This window comes from Mastacembelus armatus, chromosome 14, assembly GCF_900324485.2.
Source record: "Mastacembelus armatus chromosome 14, fMasArm1.2, whole genome shotgun sequence".
Lineage (NCBI taxonomy): Eukaryota > Metazoa > Chordata > Actinopteri > Synbranchiformes > Mastacembelidae > Mastacembelus > Mastacembelus armatus.
The window spans coordinates 11,036,856-11,062,079 of NC_046646.1; the positions used below are offsets into that span (position 1 = coordinate 11,036,856).

Here is a 25,224-nt window from a genome sequence, read left to right on the forward strand (position 1 = left end):
CCTATAAACATTGCCACAACTCTGGTTTTCTTCTTCTTTTTATTTCAGTCCAGTTCCCAAACTGCAATATTTCTTTTTTTTTTGTTGTTTTTTTTTACACTCAAGACACAGCCATGCACAATTCAAAGTTCAAAAAGTCTATTGCTTCAACCACAATTAAAAATAGTTTATCCAAAACCTCATTTCCCCATCACTCATTTGTCCTTTTTCAGAGATGGGGAAAGGCCTGCTGAGGTATGCCAGATGGATCAGCAGTTTTACAAAGCTAGACAAGAATAAGAGTAATAATAATAATGATAATAATTTAAAAAGTAACATTTTTTGTCTTTGTTCCATTCTCTTGATACACATTAATAGAGGAATTTTCACACCACGTGTACAGGTTTACACATTCAGAAGATAGGAATGTACAGGAGCAACCACAGAAAAGGGGCACATCAGTGATGTCTCTTGTCCCAAAATTCACTTTTGTGCTCATAGTTCAGACCTGTACATGGGGCTTAGGCCAAACATCCTGGGGCCCGGCAAAGCTTCCTGACAGGCCACCTGCACCTACCACACTCACACACACACACACACACACACACACAAACTAACACTCAGCAGTGGTACTAAGGACAGACTGTGTGGGCCCGCACACAGAGTGCTGCATTCATCGGGTCTCTGTCCAGATGAAGTGAGTGTCCAGTAAAGCCCAAACAGGAGAGCTGCATCCAGGAGTGCAGAGACTGTGTGTGTCTTTGATTTTCTCTTTTTTGATTTCCAGGGTGCAAAACATGTATTGATAGATACCATAGAGCAACCTGAATATTGTCATTTTAAGTAACATATTTCTGAAAAAAGGGGTGTTTTCCCATTATATTTACATACATACATACATAACAATCTTAACCTATTTGAAGATGAGTTACAGTGTATAGTTTACATGCATGAATTCTGTTGCATCCTCCTGTCTAACTTCACTCCTTCATCTTCTGTACATTTACTGTACAATGGAGGTACAATATGACTAAGCAGCTACCCTGCACCTCGCAGTCAAGGTGGACAACACGAGTGAGGCATCTTCTAGTGCAGATTGAGGTAGCCCCCTAATGTACACACACACACACACACACACATACACACACAGAGGGAAGCTACATGGGAAATGCCTGAAAAATCTACCAAAATACCGAGATAGGTAGATAACTTGTGTACACGAATAAACTTAAATTCTCACCAGGAATGGAAGGAATGTTAGCAAACAATATGATCCTGCACCACAGTTTCTGTTTCCAGTGCTGATTAGGACAAGGTGCAGTCATAGAATAGCACTGGATATAACATTCCCCCTCTCTAATCTGCCACATGTCCAGAAGTCCACTACAAAATATATAGATTACGTAAAAAAAAAGAAATGACATAAACAGTCACAGACATCGCAGAAAAAAGTCACATTAAAAGACAACAGGACACTGAAGCATAAATCAGTAAGGAGAGGGGGATCATTTGTAACATTTACATGACATGAATGTTATGCTCTGCTGGAAAAGTAGGCCAGGCTTTTAATGGCATTCAGTTCAGACATGTATTCACAGTCATATAATGTGTTCTGCAATCTAAGATGAGAAGATCACACAATGTACTAATGGCTCATGATTAAACTCCTGAAAAACATTGGACTAGTTTTTCAGATTGGAAACAACTGAACCTGTGTCATCTGCATTTTACATTTCATACTATAAATTTAGATGCCTTTAAAAACCATTTGATAAAACATGCTGCAGACTTCCCATTTGGATTTAATACATTTATATCCAGAGTGTTTAATGTTTGGAATATTTTTTTGTTTCAAAGGACACCTTATTTTCTGCTTATGGGCTCAGGACACAGGGATGCTCAGTGCACTCTGGCCAGCTGTGGCACTGCACCTTTAACTCACTGTAGGTGAAACAAGGACATAGCTTTCTGCTTTCCACTGTCATAGAAACAGAGTTCATTGAGGATTACCCACTATCCACTGTGTGCCAGCACCTTAAAACTATCACTAAATTATTATAATTTATAATAATTATTATATTTTTGTGGAATATTTGATTTATTGTCTTTTCTTGTATTTCAAACTTAATTGTCAAATGTATTAAAAAAAATTTAGATGTGAAATTGTCAGTTCGGACTAATTCACAGCATTGTACAAGGTGAAAACAATAATCCTAATTAAGATGCTTGTACACAGTGAATGGCATCTGTATGTGTACACACCTTTTAAAATGACCTATCTAATTAACAGATAATTATTTCATTGTCATGAGTTTCGGTAACAAATGTTGATTTTAAATGTGTGACAGGTCATCTTCATGTCTGTGTAGTCATATATTCATCACTACATCATCTCCAACAGTTGAATATGTAAGTGTGTGAATTATATATTAAAAAATAAAGACTTACATGGGTGAGCTGCAGTGAGTCAAATTACAGGTTGACTGCATTCAAATTTTTATATAGGAAAACTCTGCAAATATTTTACAGCACTATATGTGATGTGTATGTAGCGAGTTGTAGAAAATTAAATGCAGGTAATCTTAATGAATGATTTCTATGACAGAGATAGTCTGAAAAACATTGGCTCAGACTTATAACTCTTCATCAATATGAATCAGATTAATGAAGGATGTTAAAAGCTGGCAGAGGTCATGTGAAATTATTTGGTGACTTTTCCCTCTGTAGCTGCGCCCCTACACACATTTACACACACACACACACACACACACACAGAAATATGCCACCTTGAGGTGTGACAATCTGCAGAGGAGTAGCAGTGCTTCTCCACAGAGCCGTTGTCATGCAGGCAAAGTTTGGGTCTCGAGTCACTCTCTCACATCAGCTGGTCACTGCAGGTGCAGGAGTGGCCTGATCGTGCTCCATGGAGGGATTAGAGGAAAGAATACCAAGCCCAAATCCAGGCAGGGAGGGTTCAGTTTTGTCAGTTCCTCCTCTACTCTGTGGACGTTTCTTCTTGAAAACGAGCACGCATTCCTTTTGATTTTTTTCACCCTTTTTTTTGGTTTGGGAGTGACTGCCTCCCAAACAAGACACAGGACACAAAGAGATGTGCACAGTTTGCACACACACTATCGCCCACCCAGGCACACACACACATACTTGTGATGGACTGCTCTACATGTACAGAGTGCTGGATAAGTAAACGAGGAGGCAAGGTCTTTTCAGCAGCATGGGTCGAGAGGGTGCAAGGCCAGATGTCCTTCCTAGAAATAATGTCCGGGGGTCTTTTTTCCCTTTTGTTGTCACTGTAAGTCACACAACTGCCCCCCACCCCACTGTGCTGTCACTGTCATACCACCCACCATCCCCCATGAACGCACACATCACAGTTAGGCCTCCAGCCTCGGGTGCGGATGGCGACCCTAGCGACTGCTGTTCTTTATGGCTTCCTTTGCTGCTACAATCAGAGGCGTCAGGCTGGATAGAGGCTTCGCCAGCTTGAGGAAGGAATGCTGCAGATGGCAGAAAAAATTAGAATGATGGGGCTAAAGAGAAACACTGATTCAGGATTATTCCAGACGGTAAACACTGACACAAAATGTATAAAGTTAGAAGAATGAGGTTATTGTTGTATCATTTCATCGACATCGAAAAATCGTGAAGGTCCTGAAGAAGGCAACAGAACCAATAAAACTATCAGGCAATTTTTCACTCTTTTCATACTTTCCTGCAAGCTAGCACTTGCCATTTCCTTCAGTTAGAGAGAGAGTAGTGCCGAAACAATACTTGGCTGTTTCGGCACTACTCTCTGCAGTAGTATCATACAAGGCATTACATGTTGCAAAGGTGCGCATGTATGTTTTACCTGAAGCAGCTCCTTGGCTGAGCCTCTGCGGTCCACATCCATCTCTAGACAGCGGTTGAGGAAGTCTCTGAACACTGATGACAACCTCTCTGGGTTCTGCAGCTCTGGAGTCCCATTGGTAGCTATCAGGTACAGCGCCTTTAAAAATGGATGTGGCCAGACAGAGATGAAATGAGAGTACTATATGAATATTTCATGTCATCATGTGTATACGGTCACTAGAGAGCTGACATCATTAGTAGTTTGTCATTTCCCTTCGGGGATAAATAAAGTTTATCATATCTTATCTTTTGTTATGTTGTTGCACTTTGTGTCTTACCCTGAGTGGATTCTCGTTCAGGTACGGTGGTTCTCCCTCCACCATCTCTATTGCCATGATTCCTAGAGACCAGATATCCACTTTTGGCCCATAAGCCTTCCGAGTCACCACTTCTGGTGCCATCCAATAGGGCGTTCCCACCATCGTGCTGCGCTTGTTCTGCTCTGGAGTGATCTGGGCACAGAAGCCAAAGTCGGCTGCAGAGGGAGAGAGTTGCAGTAAACATTTAGCTTTATATTTTTACTTTGTATTTATTCAAATGATTCTTCCTTTAACACAATACTGGCTCCATTTAGCTGGATCTGAACCACATTTCTATCATTAATGGTACTTTTACTTTAATCCATCCATACTAAAGCCAAATTAAACTTGATGTTTCAAAAAAAAAAAAAAAAAAGTGACTTACTAAGCTTGACAGATCCGTCCATACCCAAGAGTATGTTGTCACTTTTTATATCTCTATGGATCACCTGGTTGGAATGGAGGAAGTCCAAGGCTTGAAGACACTGAAGAGAGGAAAAAAGTTTAAAATACCGTATATCTGCCCAATACCCACATACACAAGGGAAAGTCTGTACTAAGCACAAATCTGATCTTTTTCTCCTGGCTGGATGAAGTGTTTGAATGTGCCCGTCTAAATGCAAGGGTCAGCTCATCATAACCACAGATTTAGTGTGTGGTACTGCTGATGCCTAAACTTGGCTTCTTACCTCTCTGCAGACTGCAGCAATCTGGCCCTCATCCATGCAGGTCTCAGTCACTACATCTGTCAACGAGCCACCGGCCAAATACTCCATCACCACCCACAGCTCATCTCCCACCAAGTAACTACACAGAGGAGAGAAACAAAGAAAAATACCGCACAATGAAAAAAATATTTGTGTGTGGCATGCAAATCATAATAAAGTTGTCAGTTCAGCTTTTACTTTGAGCCTGAGCAATTCTGATCTCTCAATCCTTAATCGGTAAACTATCAATAATCCAAACAGAGAGTATTTTGTAACCAGTGTTGCAACAAACCCCAAAGAGGTTAACAGACAGTCTTTATGGTTTAAGTGGTGCTGTGTGCTCGATGGTGCAGAGCCAGTCAGGACACATACAGTAAAGTAGTAGCTGTTCAAACATGTAACTTAAAACTGCAATGAAACCAGAGCTGATGGAACCAGATGTTAAAAATCTGATAGAAACTGGATGAATGTATAGTTAAATTCTTATTTGTGCGTTTAAACAGTAGGTGGCAGTACTGCACCTAAAGTTGAATGCAAAACAACATTAAAAGAAAGAGGAGAAAGAAGAAGATGAAGCAGAAGAAGAAGAAGAAGAAGAAGAAGAAGAAGAAGAAGAAGAAGAAGGTAATAAAGACGAAAAGGATCTGTAAAGGAGGCTCAGAGGATCCCTCACAAAAAATGTATAGAAAAAAAATGGTGTGAATAAAGTGGAAGCAGTGCTTTGGGACAGCTGAATATGGTATTTTAAATGTGTTTCACAAATTAAATAACTTTGCCATGCAGCTCTTAAGGTCTTCTTACACCACTAGGATTCTTTTATCATCTTAATTATGTTATTAAATACCAATTATTTTCTGTAGACTTATATTTCTCATTACTTATATATTTTTTACAGATTTTCTGCAAAACAAGAAAACTACCTAGTCAATATCAGGTCAGTATCAGGTTTAGATGGTGGCAGCAGGTATTCTATTCATGTTTTTGTAAAAACTGACCTGTCCAAGTAGTTCACTATATTGGAGTTTTTGTTTTCCCTCATCACCAAGATCTCATTGATGATCAGCTCTTTCTTAGGCTGCTGCTGCAGGTTCATCTGCTTGATCGCCACCTGAAAAAACACACAAGAAATTTACAGCTTGGAACAAATGTGAGCCTGATGGCTGAGTGAGGAAAAAAGAAATATACTGTGCAATATGACACTTTACTTCTTGGCCAGTTGCTATGTCGATGGCAGTGTACACGGTGCCGGACGCTCTGAAAAAGAATAAAAAATATATTATTTAAGTGTTTTATATTATAAAGAAATGTATTTGCTTGAAATCCTACAAAATCACAAAGCACCACTAAACTACACTAAACTGTGTATTATTATATGATTACTGTTTCTCCTAAAGTTTCAAGAGACTTACAGAATAACATAAATTTATGTTCATCATTATATTCTGCTGTTACAAGCATCAGACAAGGACACACATTTACATTTTTAGATTAATTTTTCATTTACTATTTATAATTCAGTCCACAGACACGGCCTGTTAAAATTTGAATAAACTCTAGTCTGATTAGACATAAGAATATAGTTAGATCTAATGGATATGGTGCCTGTTGTCATGACTAAATAAATGTAAATTAAATAAAAATATAACTTGTTTCAAAAGTTTCAGGTCCTGGTTTGGTTCATTAACAAACTGTATGTGCTCCTCTCACCATGGAAACTTAAGATATATTGAATTACCTTAGAAGTGATGAGCAGAAATACTTTCAATAAGTGGTCAAAGGAATGGTATGCAGCCATTCGGCCCTTATTTGGAAGTGTAACTCATGATACTAAAAACCTTCAGCTGTGAAGTTAGGCCTCTGGAATTTCCTCTTTCTTTTGCTTGCTCTCAAATACACCTGTGTACTTTCAGAAGCTATGAATAATGGAGCACAGTTCCTGGTACTAATAAGTTAAAGATAACCGACGGAGAGTACATTGACAATTATCTACTGTTTTCAATAGGCACTTCCTGATCAAACATGGAAATACTGAGCATGCCAGAGCTGATAACAACCACACAGTTTGTATCTGTGCAGATATATACAGCACTGAACAGGGAGAGTCAGAGAAAAGCAGCAGCCTTAAAAAACAATGAGAAGGAGGGAGAAAGAGAAGGAGCAAGACGGCACAGCTAATCTGGCCCTTGGCCATTTCAGGATATAGTTTTAATTTCCTCTCTACTTATTTCCCTCCCAGTCATTCAACCTAAACCTCCCTCTGTCTTGGTCTCTGATAAGTGGTCACTAAAGCTCCATTTCCCCAGGCGAGACTGACTGCTCCTAAAATTGCTGTATTTCAATAACTGTGACAACCGGTTGGTGATCATGGATGGACTTACCCTTGTCCTATTTTCTCAAAGCGTGTATACTTCTTTTTGGGATCCCCCACACTCACAATACTCCCTGAATCAGAAAGAAAACATATATATAATGATTGAGCTTGAGTGGGCACGCACCATCACGACACCAGTGTTTGCACAAACACACAGTATACAAAAAACATCCCTGCACAACCTTTTCTGCCTTTCTATTTCTGACATTCCCTGCCTCATAGTGCAGCTACTCTAAATACATCCTCTACTTCACAGTGCATGCTGGTAATTTAGACTCCAGCTAAACTGCAGAGAGAGGAGCAGTCTAAGGAAAGACTGCAATGTATAAAAAAAGTACTTTGTTCAAATTTCATTACATTAGTTCTGCAAATTCTTTTGCACAAATCTTCCAAATGCACAGACACTGAAACCTAAATATCCAGCCTGTTGAATTACAACAGTGAATTATTTGATAAGGCAACACACCTGAACAAAGATGAAAACAAAATTAAGGAATTTATCCTATTTTTTCCTAATTTTACAGCATAATTATTATTCCTGGCAGGCTTGAAACAACATTTACAATTGAATGAATAAATAAACTGTAAAAAAATATATATATATATACTTGACTTTTTTCATAAAGTATTTTGCTGGGTTATTAAGTGGGTGGGAGTATTTCTCTGACCATATTTCTAAACACACATACTGAGTCTCTCCAGAATCTCCTCATCTGTCATTTTGGACTTCTTCCTCTGGCGGTCAGTGTGACGATACATTGTGTTGGATGTGTTCTCCGGCTGAACCTGCGACTCTGGTGGAGTCAACACTTCTTTCACAGGGGTGGGAGGCTTTGGTGGGTCCATGACAGAGCGTGTGTAGATCTGCAAGAGGGGGAAAAAGTCTAAGAAATCCACAGGAGGATGCATTTGCAGCAGAATGATTCGCCAATCATGCCACATAGAGTAAAGACTCACAGATTTGGTGTGCTCTGGCCGAGGTGCAATGACTGGGGGCACATCGTCGTCATCATCCTCATCTTCCTCCTCCTCCTCCTCTTCCTCTTCCTCCTCATCTTCCTCCTCCGACACAGGGGGTGCAATTGGGGGCTCTGTTGATGATGTTTTGGCACCCTGTAGGGTAGAGAGGTAAGTAAGTTTGGAATGCATGTTCCATATAGCAGCATGAAGTGAAAATTGTTGGTGCAGATCCTCAATTTTCTTTCCACTAATTAAACAGACTGATTATCTTCTCTGTGGTGTATACAGCAATAACACAGTAAAACCCAATCCTGTCCTCTGCAGAGTTTGGTTCCTAGCTAGTACAGATTAAACAGGACTTGGACTATCACGACACAAGCTCTATTGATGGTAAATAAATTGTTTTAATCATACAGTAGAACAAATTCAATTTACTGAAGAAGAAAAATGCGCCATGTTTGTAAATATACAGTTCACAACTGGTTGAAAAGGACCACATGTGACCTGCATTAAGAAAATAACACAGTTATCCTATTGTAATGTGATAGTACATCTTGTGCAAAAAAAAAAAAAAAGATAGGTTCAGTTGTTAATTGTGGAGGAAAGCATTATGAGTCAAGTGAGAGCTAAACACTGAGGTGTTAAAAGACTACAGTTTGAGGGTTTTTAAGAGGTTGGGTCAGGTGTGCCACGAGCCAAAAAAGAGAGTACATTTAAATAGAAGCAAAGTGGGTTGTATATAAAAGTGCTCTAAAAGAAAACATGCCACAACACTGCAGTCATATGCAATATGGTGATGAACTGTAGACATCCTCTTTTTGATATGGATACCTTTCAACAAGTGTGATTAATATGCCTCAGACATATTTATTATGCCTAATGCTCATTCTTTATTTCCCCCATCCAAAACTCTGGTAGCCTTGGATCATCTTCCTCTTATGGAATGGAAACATTTCATCTGTTTCCAGTCTGGTCATGCATAAATGAAGCGGTGCAGCTGAGTTTTAAAGAAAGTTTTAAGGAAAGCCCCAGTCCTTCACTCAGACATACTGGGCCTCTGACCTGCTCCAAGGAGGACTGGGCCAAGACTGCAGTGCAGAAATGAGTGTCTGGCTAAGTGTAAGCATTGCCATGTGTTTTTTATTTTAGTTTTTTTTTTTTACAGAGCCATGCGGTAATGACTATAATGGTGATGAAGTTACAGGCACGTTATTGGCAATGTGGATAAAACTGTAAGGAATATGAACTCATACATGCACTTTAACGGCCATCACAACCCTCTGTGGCATGCGCCCCTGCCCTGCCATTTCAGACACAGTCCATTCAAAAGATTAAAGGTGCTCTTGTGGAAGATAATTAAGCACATCTATTAACATCAGCAACTAATATTCCAATCATATCCCCCATGAAATTTCAGTACAGAGAGTGATGATGCCTCTAAATTCAAATGTTTGTATGTGTTTTGCATTAGCCAGCTGGCATGATCAAAATTAGGAGATCAAATAGTGCAATTTAGCTTCAAAGCCAATGCAGAGATGTGGAAAGTAATGTGGAGGAGTTACCTTGTCAAATAATGCGCTGCAGGTTCTAAGGCTGACAGGAGGCCCAGATGACAGCAGTCGGTTCTGAATGTGAAGGTTGAAAATGGGAGGATTTACTCAAAACAAACCCACACAATGTTTAAGAGTAAGTGGATCTCAGGGAAGGGGAGGAGGGCAGGGGTTTGCTACTGAGGGATGGACATCAGGTCTGTAAACTGTCCCCATAACATACAGCATGGCAGGAAGACATGATAAGAGACAAACCATGCCACGTGAAGACTTGTTTAAGCCAAAAACACATTTTCCTGTCCACTTGACAATATGTCTTCGGATTTCTTGTATAAAATTATAATCACACACCTACAACCGCACAGATCCTAAAAATTAGGATTAGTTCTGTTTTCCACTGAGTTTGTTTGTGGAGCTTTTGGCATTCATTCAGTTAGAACCTCGACTGCAAAATACCCCGTAAAAAAGGTTTGCTGTTTGTTCATACTTGAGCATAATTGTTACAGGAAAAAAACTTTATAACAATCTAGTGAAAACAAAATGGCTGTTGTCACTGACATAAATGTATTATTACTGCTTTCTATTGTAGTATGAAACCATTCAATGCACTGAAAACCATAATTATGGCCAAGTAAAGAATAAACATTACATCTACAAGATAACTTTTCTTGAGTTGCTGCTTGACCATGTCTTCACAGTGGTTTATTTGACTTCTTAGCCTTAACCCAGATGTAAATGAAAGACTGAAACATATCATATTAATACTGTACACCAGCAGCATCTGACTTTTAGACCTGCTGAATTAACAAATATCCTCTGTTTACTTCTATGTACATAGAAGGTGGGATGGCATGTGTTGTTGTTAGCAGAAAAAAATGCAATAAATCTCCAAGGTAAACTAACACTGTGCACCAACCATGCTGGTTTCTGTAAAGTAGAACAGTAATATCAACAACATGCAAGGGACGAAATGTCAAGTTCATATTTGATAAACAACCTGTTGAAGCTGTGAACTTTAGACAGTGGTCTATCGGTCTGTGTTGGCTGACAGAGCTGTGGTCTGTCTGACAAGCACTGATGTGAAGTATCCAGGTCTCCTAGTTAGAACTAATAATGGCTGATGGCTGAACAGTTGAATCTCCCAGGACAGAAAAACGAAGAACAAGTTCTTAATAAGTTAAAACAGCAAAGAGCCAACAAAACAGAAATGCTGCACAGTTTCTGTTTCTGATGAAAGCAAAGGGTTTGTTTCCTGCCCAAAGGTCTCTGGGGTGACTATAATGTGTGGTAGAGTCAGGCACTAAGAACAGCATCTAGCAAGTCAGAGGGGAAACCAGGCACAGTGAGTAAGGTTTAGATTTTCCTACTGCAGCTCTACAACCTAAAATTCAACCTCTTGTCTGACCACACCTTGTGTTAAGATGCAACACTTCGCCTCTACTGCCAAAACTTACAGTTATTTACAGTGTATTTTGAGCTTACCATAGGGTGAGGTACTGTATCAACCTAAAACATTAATGTTTGGCTCAAACAGATTCAATAAAAATCATCCGGTTTGGTCAGTAGATAGTCATCTTTTTTCCACCATACTAACGCATAAAGAAAAATGTCTTTAAAGCAGTCTCATTTCTTGACAGAGCACACATGGACTGTAGCACTAGTGTAGTGATCTGTGCAAAAGTGAAAGTCAATTGCTTAGAGACAAGAACATACCAGTTCCCAAAAATTTACCTGCATTGCAGGTAAGCTGGCGCTGGTGTTCAAAATAATCTGCCAGAGATCATCAGAAATATCAGGATGAGTTACCATTTTATTATTTCAGAAATGAGACATGTTGCTTCTTTAGACCAGTTATTGGCACCTTTCTTGTCATTCTGCTTGTCTCAGACAGTGTGGTCCCATCTTAGGATAAAATCTGTGGCTAAGTGTGGCTAATGGCTGAGTCACTGCTGCAGTCAGAGACGACCGTGACAACCCAAGGCTGAGATGCTCTCAAATGCCCTCACTGGGCTCGTACAGCCTTTTAGACTCACTGCCACACCCGCTTGCCCTTCACTGGCAAAGAGCTCTTTCAAGCAATAGCCCTGTATGAAGAGATCCCAGTGTAGTTTGCCTGGGGCAGCGAATCCCACTGAACAGACTTGGATTCCACTTCTTCACCCAGCTGAGCGTGTATGGGCCAAGGCATTCAAAGCATAGATTACTCTGGTCAAAGCAGGAATGAGGTCAGCACAGCGGGAGTCCTTTTACTGTAGATGCAGCTGAGCTTCCAGTGAAGCTTGTCTATGGGTATTTCAAAACCTGGTTAAGTAGATTGGAAAAATAAACAATGAGCAGCAGTAGCTCTCTCAGCAGCCATAGTTTCTGTGCATGAGCTGCAAAACTGACTGGCATGTATGGACAATTCAGGGCGTTATACCAAATAATCAGGACAGTAAGCCTCCATTAGATGGAGAAGTCTGTGCGAAACCACCATGCCGGAAAGAAACACAGTCTATTCCAGAAATTCCCAGACAAAGATTGTGAGAGGCAAGTGAGAAAGATTTACTGTGGTGTAGTGGAAGAAACATAATTGCTTTAAGACGATAAAACAGAGCCACATAATGCTGTACCTTACCTGTTAAATTATTACATCGTAATATAAATCATAAAGAAATACATTCCTCTCCATACTTAAAACCAAGAGATTTTTAACAGCAGATTGGGTTGATTTGTAGTGGTAATGTTTTTTCCACAATAACCAGATAGTCTATGGAGGTCAGGATATGCAGTGGAGCAATAAAACAGCAGACAGCTGAGCCACCTCCATAATTCTCTCCCAAACTGAGCACTGAATACTATTTGGTCTTATTAATCAACACATATTTAGTCAGATTCTAATTTTGTATTAACAAATATGCTTAAGAATTATGAAACATACTATTTAGGTTTAGATAATAACCAAAGAGCAAATATTAAAAAACTCACCAGAGTGTTTGCTGCTATGTACCCATGTGCTGACTTGTCTGAAAAAGAAAGCAACATTCTTACAGAGGCAGCACACTGAAAATGGTTTATATCAGACGTTAAAATAAATTTGCTACGTATTTGCCTTTTGTACTGAGGACTTTTATTTTAATTGCTTACCTCCCGAGGTGAAGCTCATGTATTTCTGGTTGTTGACGGTCTCTTTGGAGTCATAAAACTTTAAGACGTCCAACACTGCTTGTGGATTCTTCTTCTGCTCCAGCTTGGTGATGTTCGAGGTCTGTAGGAGCCGTGCCCACTGCTCTGGGATACCCTGCATAGACAGACAGAGATCAAATGTTAAAACAAATTTGAAAATTAAAGCCACAGTATGCAAATAAATTTGCTAAACTAAGCTGCCTGACTGCGTGCCAGCCGTAGTTGCAAAGGACAGCCATCAGTCTTCTCTCGTATGAAACAGTATAAAAACACAAAGCTTTGTAAAACACTGGATCAAATTCAGCGTTAACATTCAAGTCGTTATGTGAAGGAAAATATATTATTAGTTGACTCTTTCACCTCAGGCAACCATGACTGTAGAAATACTTGTCTGAGACTCTGTCATAGGAGGATTTTAGAAGCAAATCACTCCACGCTTATATACCTGATTATATACCTGAAGTGAGAGAGGGATACTCACTGTGAATTCTCCTGTGACAGCATCAAAGCCGACATGAATGGTGTGTTCAAAGTCTGAGGGTAGGGATATCTCGGGACGTTCCTTCTCCTTCTTCTTGTTTGCTATGGGAGATGAACAAAAACAAATCACAAGTTCATTTTAATATTTTACACATTAGGTTCACAATACACAGTGATCCAGTAAATTGCATCAGGCTGAGCATGAAGGTGACACATGGAGAAGGATACTTACTCTTGTCTCCCCCAGGGAAGATAGAGCGCAGGCGGACTTTCTTGTTTTTCTCTTCAGGAGCCATTGGAAGTGGTTTAGAGGCGTGATTCACTGATGAAGAGTCTCGGGAACTACTGTTCATTCTCAAGGGGGGGGCTGGTGGTTTCTCTTCAATATCAACACTATCAGACATCTTTAGTAGCACTCACAATGTCCTGGGGAAAAAACAAAACAGAACGATGGAAGAATTCAGCATTTTAATACCGAGGCATAGTGTAGTAAAGACCTTCTTTGGTGAAACACATCTTCTACAACTATATCATGATTTATGAAATGTCAAAATTAGCCATTGGAATTTCACCAAGGCCAATGTACACATAACACTAATAAAGCTTGGCAGAACATGAGGTGAATTTCTCTTCTCTGCAACTGAGGTAATATGAGTGTGACAAAACCATATTAGGACTTGACAGATGAATTCAGACAGATCTAACACAGAAGACTCCTAGCTGCAGTTTCAAAGTACTGTATTTTACGAGCTTTGGCCTATTTTAGCCTGTGATGTCCAGTGAGTCTGTTCGGTTGTGAAATGGTAAAACGGAGTTAATGCTAAAGGAAAATGGCAAGAGTAAAAGTTCCCATCATTCATCCCCACATTCCAGTCCCCATCTCACTACTATGTTAGACTCCTTCACTGTGTCAGCCTGGGGCCAAGCTCATCATGTGATGTGCCAGAAAGCAAGCCACCCAGGCTGCCCCCTTAGTGGAGACCTACATTAGCAAACAAAAACCACTCCTCAGCTTTTACACAGTGTGCTCCTCCTCTGACAAAATACGCATGTCCCATTACAATGGCCTTTACAATTTTACATAATCAGCACCTGCGCAGGACAAAATATGTACTGTATATAGTTGGCCACAGCCCGGAAACAGTTTTGAATGAAGGTGTTTAGATTAATATGTAACATGAGAAGTTGTGATGTATACAGTAACAGCTTTATTACGCATGATCTTTCTTGTTTGTAAAGATATATAGATAACTTGTTACTCACAGTTAGATCCATACTTAAAGCCTCTTACTTAGCCAACACAAAACAACATAATTATTAACTGATGCACATTTTAACACTTTAACTATAATTCTGTCTTTCCCTTATTATCTGCTGAAAAACTACATATTAATGTACAGCCTGAAGGAGATGAAAAATGTCAAACAGTTTTATCTCTGCACATTACCATTACGCATTCATCCATCAAATTCTAATGTTTAACTTATACAAACAAAATTTGGGGGCAAACTTTAGGTGAAAAAGTCTTGAAGATCAATCACCGGGCAGTGTTTTTGTTCCCTTCTGTTGATTAAATGTGCATGTGAATAAGAAGAATTCTGTTTGATTTAGAAAGTTAATTTAATACAGAAAATGCTTTGTGATTTTTTAAATTAGATAAACTAATCTATCATCACTGCAGGAAATCATTTGGTCGACAGCAGCACTTTGGTCTTTCAGTTTCAGAGCTTACTGCAGATGAACTTTCATGCCCTATCTAAGTCAGGATGTTTTAAATTTTTGTCACGAGTTATTCACTGAACAAGGAAGAGGGTGCCATCAACAGTGAAGTGTGTCAAATAATAAAAAGTACGGTTGGTTAACAATAATAATAAAAGTTATATGTTGATTTATTTTAGCTAAAGGACATGTACGAACATGTTATGATCTTAAAGTATTATTACATTTTAAAGATTATTTTCCTGGTATATTATGAGGATCCTAGGAGATATATATATGTGTGGTGGGGGCGAGGCTGCTGGCAGGTTCTACTATGTTGGGTGAGCTCCAGGTGAAAGTCCAGACAACAGCAGCAAACAGGTTCTTTTAGATTGAATGCTAGGCGTGTCAGGAACAACAAAACCAAGCAAAACTCTGCTGTTTACAAAGGAATGTCAGTGTTGACATACTACAGCAGCAGGGACTTGATGACAACATAATTATCAAAACACTGAAGACAAGAAAACCAATAGGAAGTTGTAAAGGCAATAAGGAAGAAATGTTCTCGTGAAAGATACACTGTACGAGCCACCTGACATAATGAGCTTAAATTTACTGAAAGTACAATGTAGCTCACAGCATAGTGTAGCTTTAAAACAATGTGAGCTGTGCAATGCCAAGCAAAGCAAATCCACAGAAATCATAGCGAGAATATGTAATGAGAGAAAAACAACCATTGGAATTCTTTAAGCTCGTCTCCTGCCCTGTTGAGAGTAACGCAGCTGTGACCGATTCCTCTCTTAACCCATTAACATAATCTTGTGAACACATTGTTTCCAGCCACGACATGTCATACAACTTTTATAGCCATGCACAGAAGCAGATCCACTGACAGGATCTGAGATCTAATCAATCTGGTCTGCAAATACAGATGAAGAAGTCAATGGTTGCAACACCAAATAATGGTAACAGGAGGCTCTGAACCTTTTAAACATATTTTCTTGAGGTTTCTTAGTTGAATCTACGATATGCCTGTGTTCCAACGATTCTCATGTCGCCCTTGGGAGCAACACTTACATTAAACAGTGAGGATATAGCGCATACTCATAAATATGATAATTTCAGAGGATGACGGCCATTGGAGAGCACTGTGGATGAAAGATATAGCTGAAAAAAGTCAGGGTCATTTCTATGTCAGGTAGCAGGGAGAAGCTGTGCCACCAGCTGAAAACTACAACAGAAATCCACAAGGAACTAAAATGATATTATATATTTCATTTATCTCACCCTGGTCCTCACTGCTGTGTGGTTGCTTGGCCAATCACCTGACTATCGGCTGCTGCGGCAGCTCTGCTGAGCACTCAGACAGCTAAAGATGGCAGATTCATGGAGACCCAGACAGCACTGATTCTTCACTCACATTAAACACTGACCTATTTACTGAGCAGACTGACAAGCAAGCAGTCAGTGAGTCCGCTGTCCATGAAACAAGCAGCTCCTATTTCTGAAACACACATAGTGTAGGCTTGTCTCGCAACAATATAGGTAAAAAAATGTACTAAAATGCTCATTTCTGTTATTCCTGACTAGTTTTGCAGCTCTAACACTGATCCACAATATGCTCCTTTGTCGGGAGACACCCCAAAACTTCATTCATTCATCCTGCTTTGGTGGGATTTTGACATTTTGATATAGGAATGTCCAAGTGTCTAAAAAAAACACAGACACACCAGGTCAAGTCAGATATTACTGGGGATGTTTTCACATTTCTCTTCCATAAAATATTAATCTAGCCATGAAGCATTTTCTCTCCTCTTTCAAACATTAATGCTGAATTTGAATGGCTAACACAGGAAGAGACTCTAATCTTGAGCCCACGGCGGCTCAGTAATGGCCCCACAGTGGGGGGAGGGCTCCATAAGCCCAGCTCTTCGTGCCCCTGATTAGGACACACTCTCTGTTTGACTTGGCTCTAGCTTCGGCTGTGCTTCTTTGAAGGATGCTGATTACTTGGATGGGGTGAACAGCTAGAGGACATTCAAAGGGTAAGAAGAGACAGTTTACAATTGTTATCTTCTTTATACAATAGTTTTAAAAAGACAAGATCAGTTCCCTTGACAATCGGCACACAGCACAGACACAAACACCTGAAAATCACAACGAGACACACTTCACCAAGACGGCCAAACCACCGGAGGCCAACGACGCACGATTGGCCTCTCAAGGTCAAAATAAAACACACTGTGTCACTCTGTAGATGTGATGCAACGCCACACCTAGTTTAATTTCACAGGGAGGCTGGGGGGAAGAAAGGGTGGAGTCTGGTGGTAAAAATGGCTTTGAAAGAGACATGAGTAGAATTTACAGTAACAAGCTAAAAACCTCACAAGCCACAAAATCCTCAAGGAAGTGAAATATACAGTCTATGCAGAATATGTCAATATTAGAAATCCAGGTTACATCATTTGTGATAAATGGCCATGCCTGATACTAAAGCTATAGATCATGCCTTGTACAGCTAAACTCTACATTGTGCATAACAGCTACTATAACAATATTTGTCATAAAAGCTTTTGTCTGATGACACTCCACCTCTCTGACTTGGGCCTCCTCCTGGAAAACTCAGTATCTGCTTTGCATACAGCTGCAAGTGTTTAGATCCTAAAAGGGGCAAGTCACAGATCCCTCATCAGTTTGCCAATAACAGATGTTTGGTGAGATTGGTATATAAGTTTAACACCAGATGTTAGTATACATATGTTTCAGTTCTCTTTAAATACTGAAGCTCCTGTTTCACATTTCATGGGGGAGGTGTAATTTTGAAAGGATGCTTGCAACATCTGAATACAAGGACATAATAGAATCTCAATGAGACAAGAATGAAGATGAGCTTGATAACGGCTATATTACATATTATCAAGTACTGATTCAGTTGTTGTCAGCTTTCATGTAGTGTGAAACAAAAATTTCAAAATCAAAAACTTTTTCTTTCAGCTGTTATTTTTAGCTGGTAGACATACCTTGGGGAAACGCATCTTTTAATCATGTTTGTATAAAAGGCCTTTATCTGTTTATAATATGCCAACTAGAGCATGACTGCACAATATAAAAGAAAAAAAACCTAAATAATGCAATGGTTATGTTTCCACTTTAAATGTCCATTCACACTGACTCACACAGTAATAACCTTTGGAGATCTGAAAAACTATTCAGATCTCAGATAGTATGCAGTATTTTCCCATTGAGCCTATTTTACAAAACCTTAGTAAAACAGGTTTTGAAAACAAACACTTCATTCAAGCAACTGCTGTGTTGTTATGCAGTCCCATTTTACACACAGCACAGTGCATAAAAATCTCTAATCAGATATCTGTGTCTGATCCTGTTTCATTTGAGTCTCATTTTTCTGGATTGTCTTTAAAAAACTACCGCTGAGAGATAATGATCACTTTTTCCACCTTATATGCTTGTTATAATGTATCCTGTACTCTATAAACTCTTGATTTTTAAATTGTAGATCTAAAGAAAAAAGATTAAAAAGGGTGGATTAAGATTTTTGTATTTAATCCTCATTTAATCTAAATTAGATAACTGCTATGTGCCTTTTGTTTAGCTGTGAAAATTTGACATTGATTTTTGTCCAGTACTAATCAGCAACAATACTAATGAGACCAAAAAACATACAAACCTGCCTTGTGTTCATTTTAATTGCTGACATAATTATTCTCTCAGCTTCAGAGGATTGAGTGGTCTTACCACAAAAGACCTCCCTGGTTGACTTACTTATGATTAAGTAACTCTACTCACTGGTTGTGCAATAAACGTTCCTCACATTTAAAACAATGCTAAACAAAGCAGGTTAGTCCACACTCGAGATTAATTTATTTCGCCACAGATTACAACCCGCCATGTCTCATTTTACCCAGCATCATCCTTTCCAAAACTCCACTGCTAGGGAGGCTTGAAAGCTCACACTGTCATTTAATATTTAGCTCTGGTGAGCCCCTTTCCAGGGCTGTGCTCTCATATCCAGACATGCATGCATATGCACAGACCTCCTCCCCCCAAGATTAAACCTGCAACAGATTTTTGTATGAACATCTCAAAGTAATAGTTCATTTAGGTATTTTCTCAGGTAACTGAATCACCTGTGTGCACACGTCTTTTTTGATAATGATATGTCAGCAGCACACGTAAACAACATTAAATTAAAAGCATCAAATAACACTATTGATCAGTCTCAGCTGACAGAACTGCTGCACACTGTGTCCTGGCAGTTTGAGACCTGCTCTCTAGATGAGCAACCAGTGGATTGAAAATTTTTTAAAGTGAATCTCTTCATTCTGTTGGTGGTGAAGTTCTATCAAAATGGATTACCAGTAACATAAATGTGCTTACAAATACATATGATATGTGGCTGGTTGCCTGATTTTGAGAAAAGGCCTGCTTTTATTTAAAGCATATTTCTACAACTGGCAGTTCTCTCTGGTAAGTGTTTCCTGCCTGACAGAGACAATTTATTACACCCGTACATTATAGTACCTTTTCTACTCTTCCAGACAAAATGAGCTGCCTTATTTTCATGCACATTTGATAGTCCATCTTAAAATATGAAGCATTAATGTTCTACTCCTAAACTGTAATTATGGGCTGGCATTTCTCAGATCCAAAATAAAGACAAGATGCATGTACAAGTTTGTGGTTCTTTTTAGTCAGGTGGTTTGTCTGAGCAACTCAAAAGCTTGAATGCCCCATCTGGCATGGCTCATGGTGCCTTTCGGGAAACAATCAGGAAAATCAAACCTTCGACTTGGTCGCCTAAAACTTTGCACTTTATATTTTACACTTTTGACATTCAAAGTAACCCTCAAGAGTTATGCCCCATGTTGGTGGCTGCAAGCCATGAATACAGAAATAAAGAAATAAATACACTTTCAAATAACAAGCCACAAAATATATCGATTTTTCAAGATGAGAAGAAATAGACACTGCTGGTTCTCTCTGGGTGATTCGACTTCACACTGACATTCCCTCAGTCAACATTTATTGTAAGCATCTCGGAGTTTTAAATATTTTACCTTGAACTTGCACTGTGCAAGGACTGCTAGCATCGGTTTCATATTATTAAAAAGTGTGACTAACAGGCTACTTTGCTCTTTTAATTAGCAACGCTCTTGAACCAAAAGAAGATTTTTGACTTCTAATCAGCTGCTTCAATCTTTTGCCCTGAGCACCAAGAACAGGTAAGGCCACAGGGGTGGACATGTTTGAGCGCCAACTGAAGGCAGGATAAGGAGTGTACCATGTGTTACATTTATACTGCACATAAAATAGTCATACTCTTCTCTCACTCTTACAACTGGCCATGCTTCAATTTTGATTACCTCTTCCCTGCAAAATGAATATAGATGCATCGTGACCTTGCAAAGATAAACGCTACTGACAGACTAATATTTGTGTCAAGAAGTGAATCAGCTGAGAGACAGTGCGTTGCACCTTCATAAAGCTGAGAAAAGAAACTGAATTTATAGTTTATTTGGAGGCAAAGCAACAGTGTTTCAACAGTGCTGCGGATGATCTTCACTTCAAAGGTGTTTTTTTATTTGTAGCAGATGAGTAAATCCTTTCCATGTGGAGTTATACAACTTGGACCATGTGGTTACAACTGTCCCTGGGCTTTTCTGCCACTTACTTTTTAAACACTAACTATCTTTGATATATAATCCTTTTATCTTGTTGACAATCAGAGCATTTACTCTCAAACAGTCCTTGCTTGTTTCTTTGAAACACTCACCTTGTGAACTCCATCTGAGGTTATCAGCACTCTTTTAATTTTATGAAAACTTCCCACTCAATGGACTCCCTCATTTTACATTTTGCACATGGTTCATCTTCAAACCAACTCGAACTCTCAGACCCTTTGCAAACTCTTAACCCATGTTAAACTTGATAATCTCTTAAACCTCCTGAACTCTGTGTCTCCTTTGCAACAAGTCATCCTTTTATTCATGTTTCGGTCCATTTGGAACATCTTCGCCCGTTCCATCTCATTACTGAAAAGGCTTTAACACCTCTTTTTTTATAGAAACTGAAATTGTCCCAAGACATTATCTTGAAGTCACATTTGCTATTTATATTTGACACATCAGAAACATCACAAGTAACAGCAGTGCACACAATCAGACAACAGACAAACACAGACACACAGACAAGCAACCCTATTCTAAGTAGCAGCAGACATCAAGTCGGAGATTACAGAGGGAGCTGTGTCAATGTGTCAGTGTGTGAGTCTTTCCTCTCTCTCTCTCCATGTCTCTCTTTATCCATCTCGCTTGCTTAGTCCCCCTCCCCTTTCTGAGACAAAATGGCCAGATGGCTTTCAATCCTACATGCTAATCCATGACACACAGACTGTAGCTCTGACACACCTACCATAAGACTGCTGCTCTGCTCCGGACAGCTATTACACTTAAACACACACATACACACACAAACACCTCGCATGAGGCCACTTTACATGTATAAGCTGTCAACAAGAGTCCTAAATGATAACTACACTGAACATTAGCAGCATAACTCACCCAGGACTTGGTCCACAACAGATGGAGGCTTACTTGTATGTGTTGTGTGTGTGTATCATATTTCAGGCAGTCCAGTTAGCAGGCTACAGGCCAAGATGAGGTCTTGTGTCTACTGCTTTTGTTAACACGGGTGAGGTAAGAGAAACTCTGTGTTGGGTTACACCAGCCAATGGAAAACAAGGGGAAGCCCAGAATGGCACACTAATACACATGGAGACAAACAGGCAGACATACTGAAAAAAGTGTTTTACATGGTTTCAGTTCACAAATGAAGTCTCACTTTTACCATTTGTTGTCTGTAGCCATGTTAAATAAAGGTTCCTGGACAATGTGTGCTTACTTGTAGTGGCACAGTAGATATATACTATTCCACATTGGTCACTGAGGTCAAAAACATAAATAAAACAATGGTAAATGAAACATCTACTAATATATTTATCAAGAGGCCAAGAAAAAAAGCCTTGCTGGCTGCTCAACAATACCGTTTTAATAATGTACAAAATACCTGACTAAGAAATCAAGCAAGAATTTAATTCATTTTCTAAGCAAAATCCCATCAATCATCAATGAAGAAAGTATAGTCATTTCCTTGTTTGATACAATATACACCAAACTTTTTAAAAGATACTGTGAATAATCTACTAATACTGTGGATTATGTGTGATGATTCTCTCCCATCAATTCTACCACTCTATGTAATGCTAGTTGTTCACTTTAATAAAAATGAAAGTAGCTCCATCACAAGAGTCAGTTGTACAAGCATTTGCATAAAATGCTTAACCATAATAAGCCTGAATTTTGCCTCAGGAACAGATGCTTACATTATAAACAGTATGCTGAAAGGTGCAGTTTTACTTCATTACACAGAATGAACAGTATGCACAATAAGAACAGTCACATTATCACATTTTGACGAGCAACAGCTTCTGCCTGTGGTCTTTCTTTACACATATAAAACTTTCATGAGCTTGCATGTAACCTACACAGAGACAATGGCCTACACAAGTATGAATACTTTCAACTGATGGTAAGCACTGCTCAAACCCATACACACATACCACATGCTAAGCTTTTAACTGTCCATCTGCCTGTAACACACATGTATAGATAACGGTGTGATGAATCTATAACACATGTGTCAAGTGGAGCATAGCGTTTGAGTCCAAGAGCGGAGATCAATTATCCATTTTCACAGACCAGTTGAACAGCAGTCTGTTTAAATACTAAACACTTCTATTGTGGTGGTATATCACAATGTTTCTATTTGATTGTCTCTCTGGCTTCTGATTGTGACACTGCATTACATTATTACTGTAGGCCTTCTGCCAAGACGAATGCTGTGTAATGTGTGCTGACAAAATCACCAATGGGTTTTAGGTAAAAATCACAGTTCAGATGGTCATATTATGTTGTTAAACTGAAAAACAGACAAAGGAATGCCATATGGTGGTTAAGCATAGTCCGTTTTTTGGCTACATAATATTTCATCCAAAAGTAGCACAGTAGACACTATAAAGGCCATAGGACGGAAAGAGTAAAAGAAAAATGGACAGTCATGGTGTTATTTCTCTGAACACATAAGCGGTGAACTGAACAGCCTGTATCACATCTATATCAAATATAACATGTTACATAGTTCAAAAAGGAGGAGCACCCTTCAGTACCCCATCCCCCAGTTCCCCTCTACAATCATCTTACCCTCTCTAAATCATGACTCTCTAACATCCCTCTTTCACGCGACCGCCAGCCAACAGGTCTCCCATCAGGCCCTGCTTCTCACAAACCATAGGATGACTGCGCTTCCTGGGAGAGGAATCTCTCACTCTCTCTACAGTGGCACTGACACTACAGTCAAATGAGCAGAGGTGATGGCAAGACACACATCACATGCAGCTCGTACACAATCCTTCCAGGCTCCTACACTACCGTTGGCTGTGGAAGAATCTCAGGCAGAACAGCTCAGCTTTCACAGGATCGGCCCCCACCCCCACTCTGATCCCCAATGAAGTCAGGTGACCAGATGTTGTATATCTCCCTGTCACTACAGCCGCCATGAAACTGCTACACACATCTATGTTAAGCTCAAGAGAGAGAGGCACGTCTGTGCTCTGCGAATATGGTCACTAGAAGACAGAAATGGAAATAAAGTAAATGTCTTCATAAAATCCTCCCTAGAAAGGCCATAAGTGAGGCAGTGCAGAGATAACAAAAGAGCATCCATCAGCATATTAACCATCCATCACCCCCACCCCCCCCCCCCCACCCACAGCATTTACAGCTCTGATCCATTCGTCAGCCTCGGGTCTACAGACCCGAAATAGCATTGCTTCGTTTTTGTTCCAGTGTTTCCATTCCAGCTGCTGCATTTCTCTAGGACACACACATACATACATACAAGGCCCGTACCAACGCCACCATTGATTCTAACACCTCCCCATCATTAAAGGTGCTATTTGTGAGGCACAAAGGAGTGCATACAGACATGATGTGGTGCAGAATGATGTATAGGATCACAAAAAACCTGTCCAACCCATCTAATGCAGGCACCATTTTCACTCTCGCCCTCATAGACTGAATGTGGATGAAACAGCTGCCTCCTTAGCAGGGTAGAATGCAGAGTGGAAGAAGGAAAAAAAGGCTACAAAGCACCCCTACATACACAGCCTCCCCCTCCTCCCCCTTTCCTCTCCTCCCTCCTCTGCCTCACATCCCCTATTGCATACACAGAGAGGGAATTACCTGAAATATGTCTTCACATTCTCTTGCTCAGTGTTTCGCCTTTGGGCCTGGAGCTGTGGTAGATTCATCGTCAACCATACAGTCCTAATGACAGTTTAAGGCAGGATTGCCATTCTCTTGTCAGACTAGTTCCTGACCCTAAAAGCAAGCTTGTTCGGCAGGCTGGATGCTTCACTGGCTGTTCACTGTTCCCTAGCCCGTGATGTCATCCACCCTGCTATGCCTATTGGCTGAGAGGCTGAATATTAATGCAGGCAGCAGGTCTGGGGGAGGAGGCAGCCAACGGGCAGACAGAGTTGGTTTTCTGGTTGACAGACTGAACGTGCTGAGCGAGAATACCAGGAGGGAGGCATTATATATCCCTTTCAACAGCATTTATGTTGCAAATTTGGTGTTCTGCATTGCTATACTTCTTACTACTACAGGCAAGCTGGGAAAAGCTAATGAGCTGAGTTTTTGTATGTACAACATTAGAACTGACAAAGCCTCTAAAGTGTTGTATCACTAGCACTAGTTCTTTCAAAATATTTTAACAAAGCAAATGAAAGAACATGTATATTTGTTTATATAAATGTAATAAAATATAATAATTTATTACAAAAATATTGAGTATAAAAAGTACTAAGTACATGATCTCTGTATTTTAGATATCTAATATTTACCACAAACACCCCCAGAGCTTTCATATTTGTGAGTGGTAAGCAGAATGGTACTGTTTTATTTTGTAGTGGAATATGTACTCTTTCATTTAAACAATTATTAATCCTCAAAACAAATAAAAGAAAA

At 39.6% G+C, this 25,224-nt stretch overlaps 1 protein-coding gene across 2 annotated transcripts; it reads right to left on the reverse strand.

Moving 5' to 3' along the window:
• Positions 1 to 25: 25 nt before the first annotated feature.
• Positions 26 to 24,640, reverse strand: LOC113142771 (serine/threonine-protein kinase PAK 3). 2 transcript variants are annotated; one of them, XM_026328001.1, is made up of 16 exons: positions 24,439 to 24,640; positions 13,653 to 13,846; positions 13,422 to 13,522; positions 12,902 to 13,055; positions 12,743 to 12,780; positions 9,788 to 9,850; positions 8,223 to 8,378; positions 7,955 to 8,129; positions 7,273 to 7,336; positions 6,100 to 6,148; positions 5,890 to 6,002; positions 4,877 to 4,994; positions 4,573 to 4,672; positions 4,167 to 4,363; positions 3,848 to 3,985; positions 26 to 3,494 (listed from the first exon to the last, which is right to left on the reverse strand). In XM_026328001.1, exons 2-16 carry the CDS (start codon positions 13,822 to 13,824, stop codon positions 3,405 to 3,407), a joined length of 1,728 nt encoding a protein of 575 aa, XP_026183786.1. In that variant the 5' UTR covers positions 13,825 to 13,846; positions 24,439 to 24,640; the 3' UTR covers positions 26 to 3,404. The 2 variants fall into 2 exon arrangements, with proteins under 2 accessions (XP_026183786.1, XP_026183787.1); XM_026328002.1 differs by lacking the exon at positions 9,788 to 9,850.
• Positions 24,641 to 25,224: the final 584 nt, after the last annotated feature.

Coding starts and splice junctions, on each gene's coding strand:
- LOC113142771 (XM_026328001.1), bottom strand. CDS start 13,824: ATGTCTGATAGTGTTGATATTGAAGAGAAACCACCAGCCCCCCCCTTG. Junction 9,851..12,742: donor ACATAGCAGCAAACACTCTG/GTGAGTTTTTTA, acceptor CTTCACATTCAG/AACCGACTGCTGTCATCTGG. Junction 6,003..6,099: donor ACATAGCAACTGGCCAAGAA/GTAAAGTGTCAT, acceptor GTGTTTTTTCAG/GTGGCGATCAAGCAGATGAA.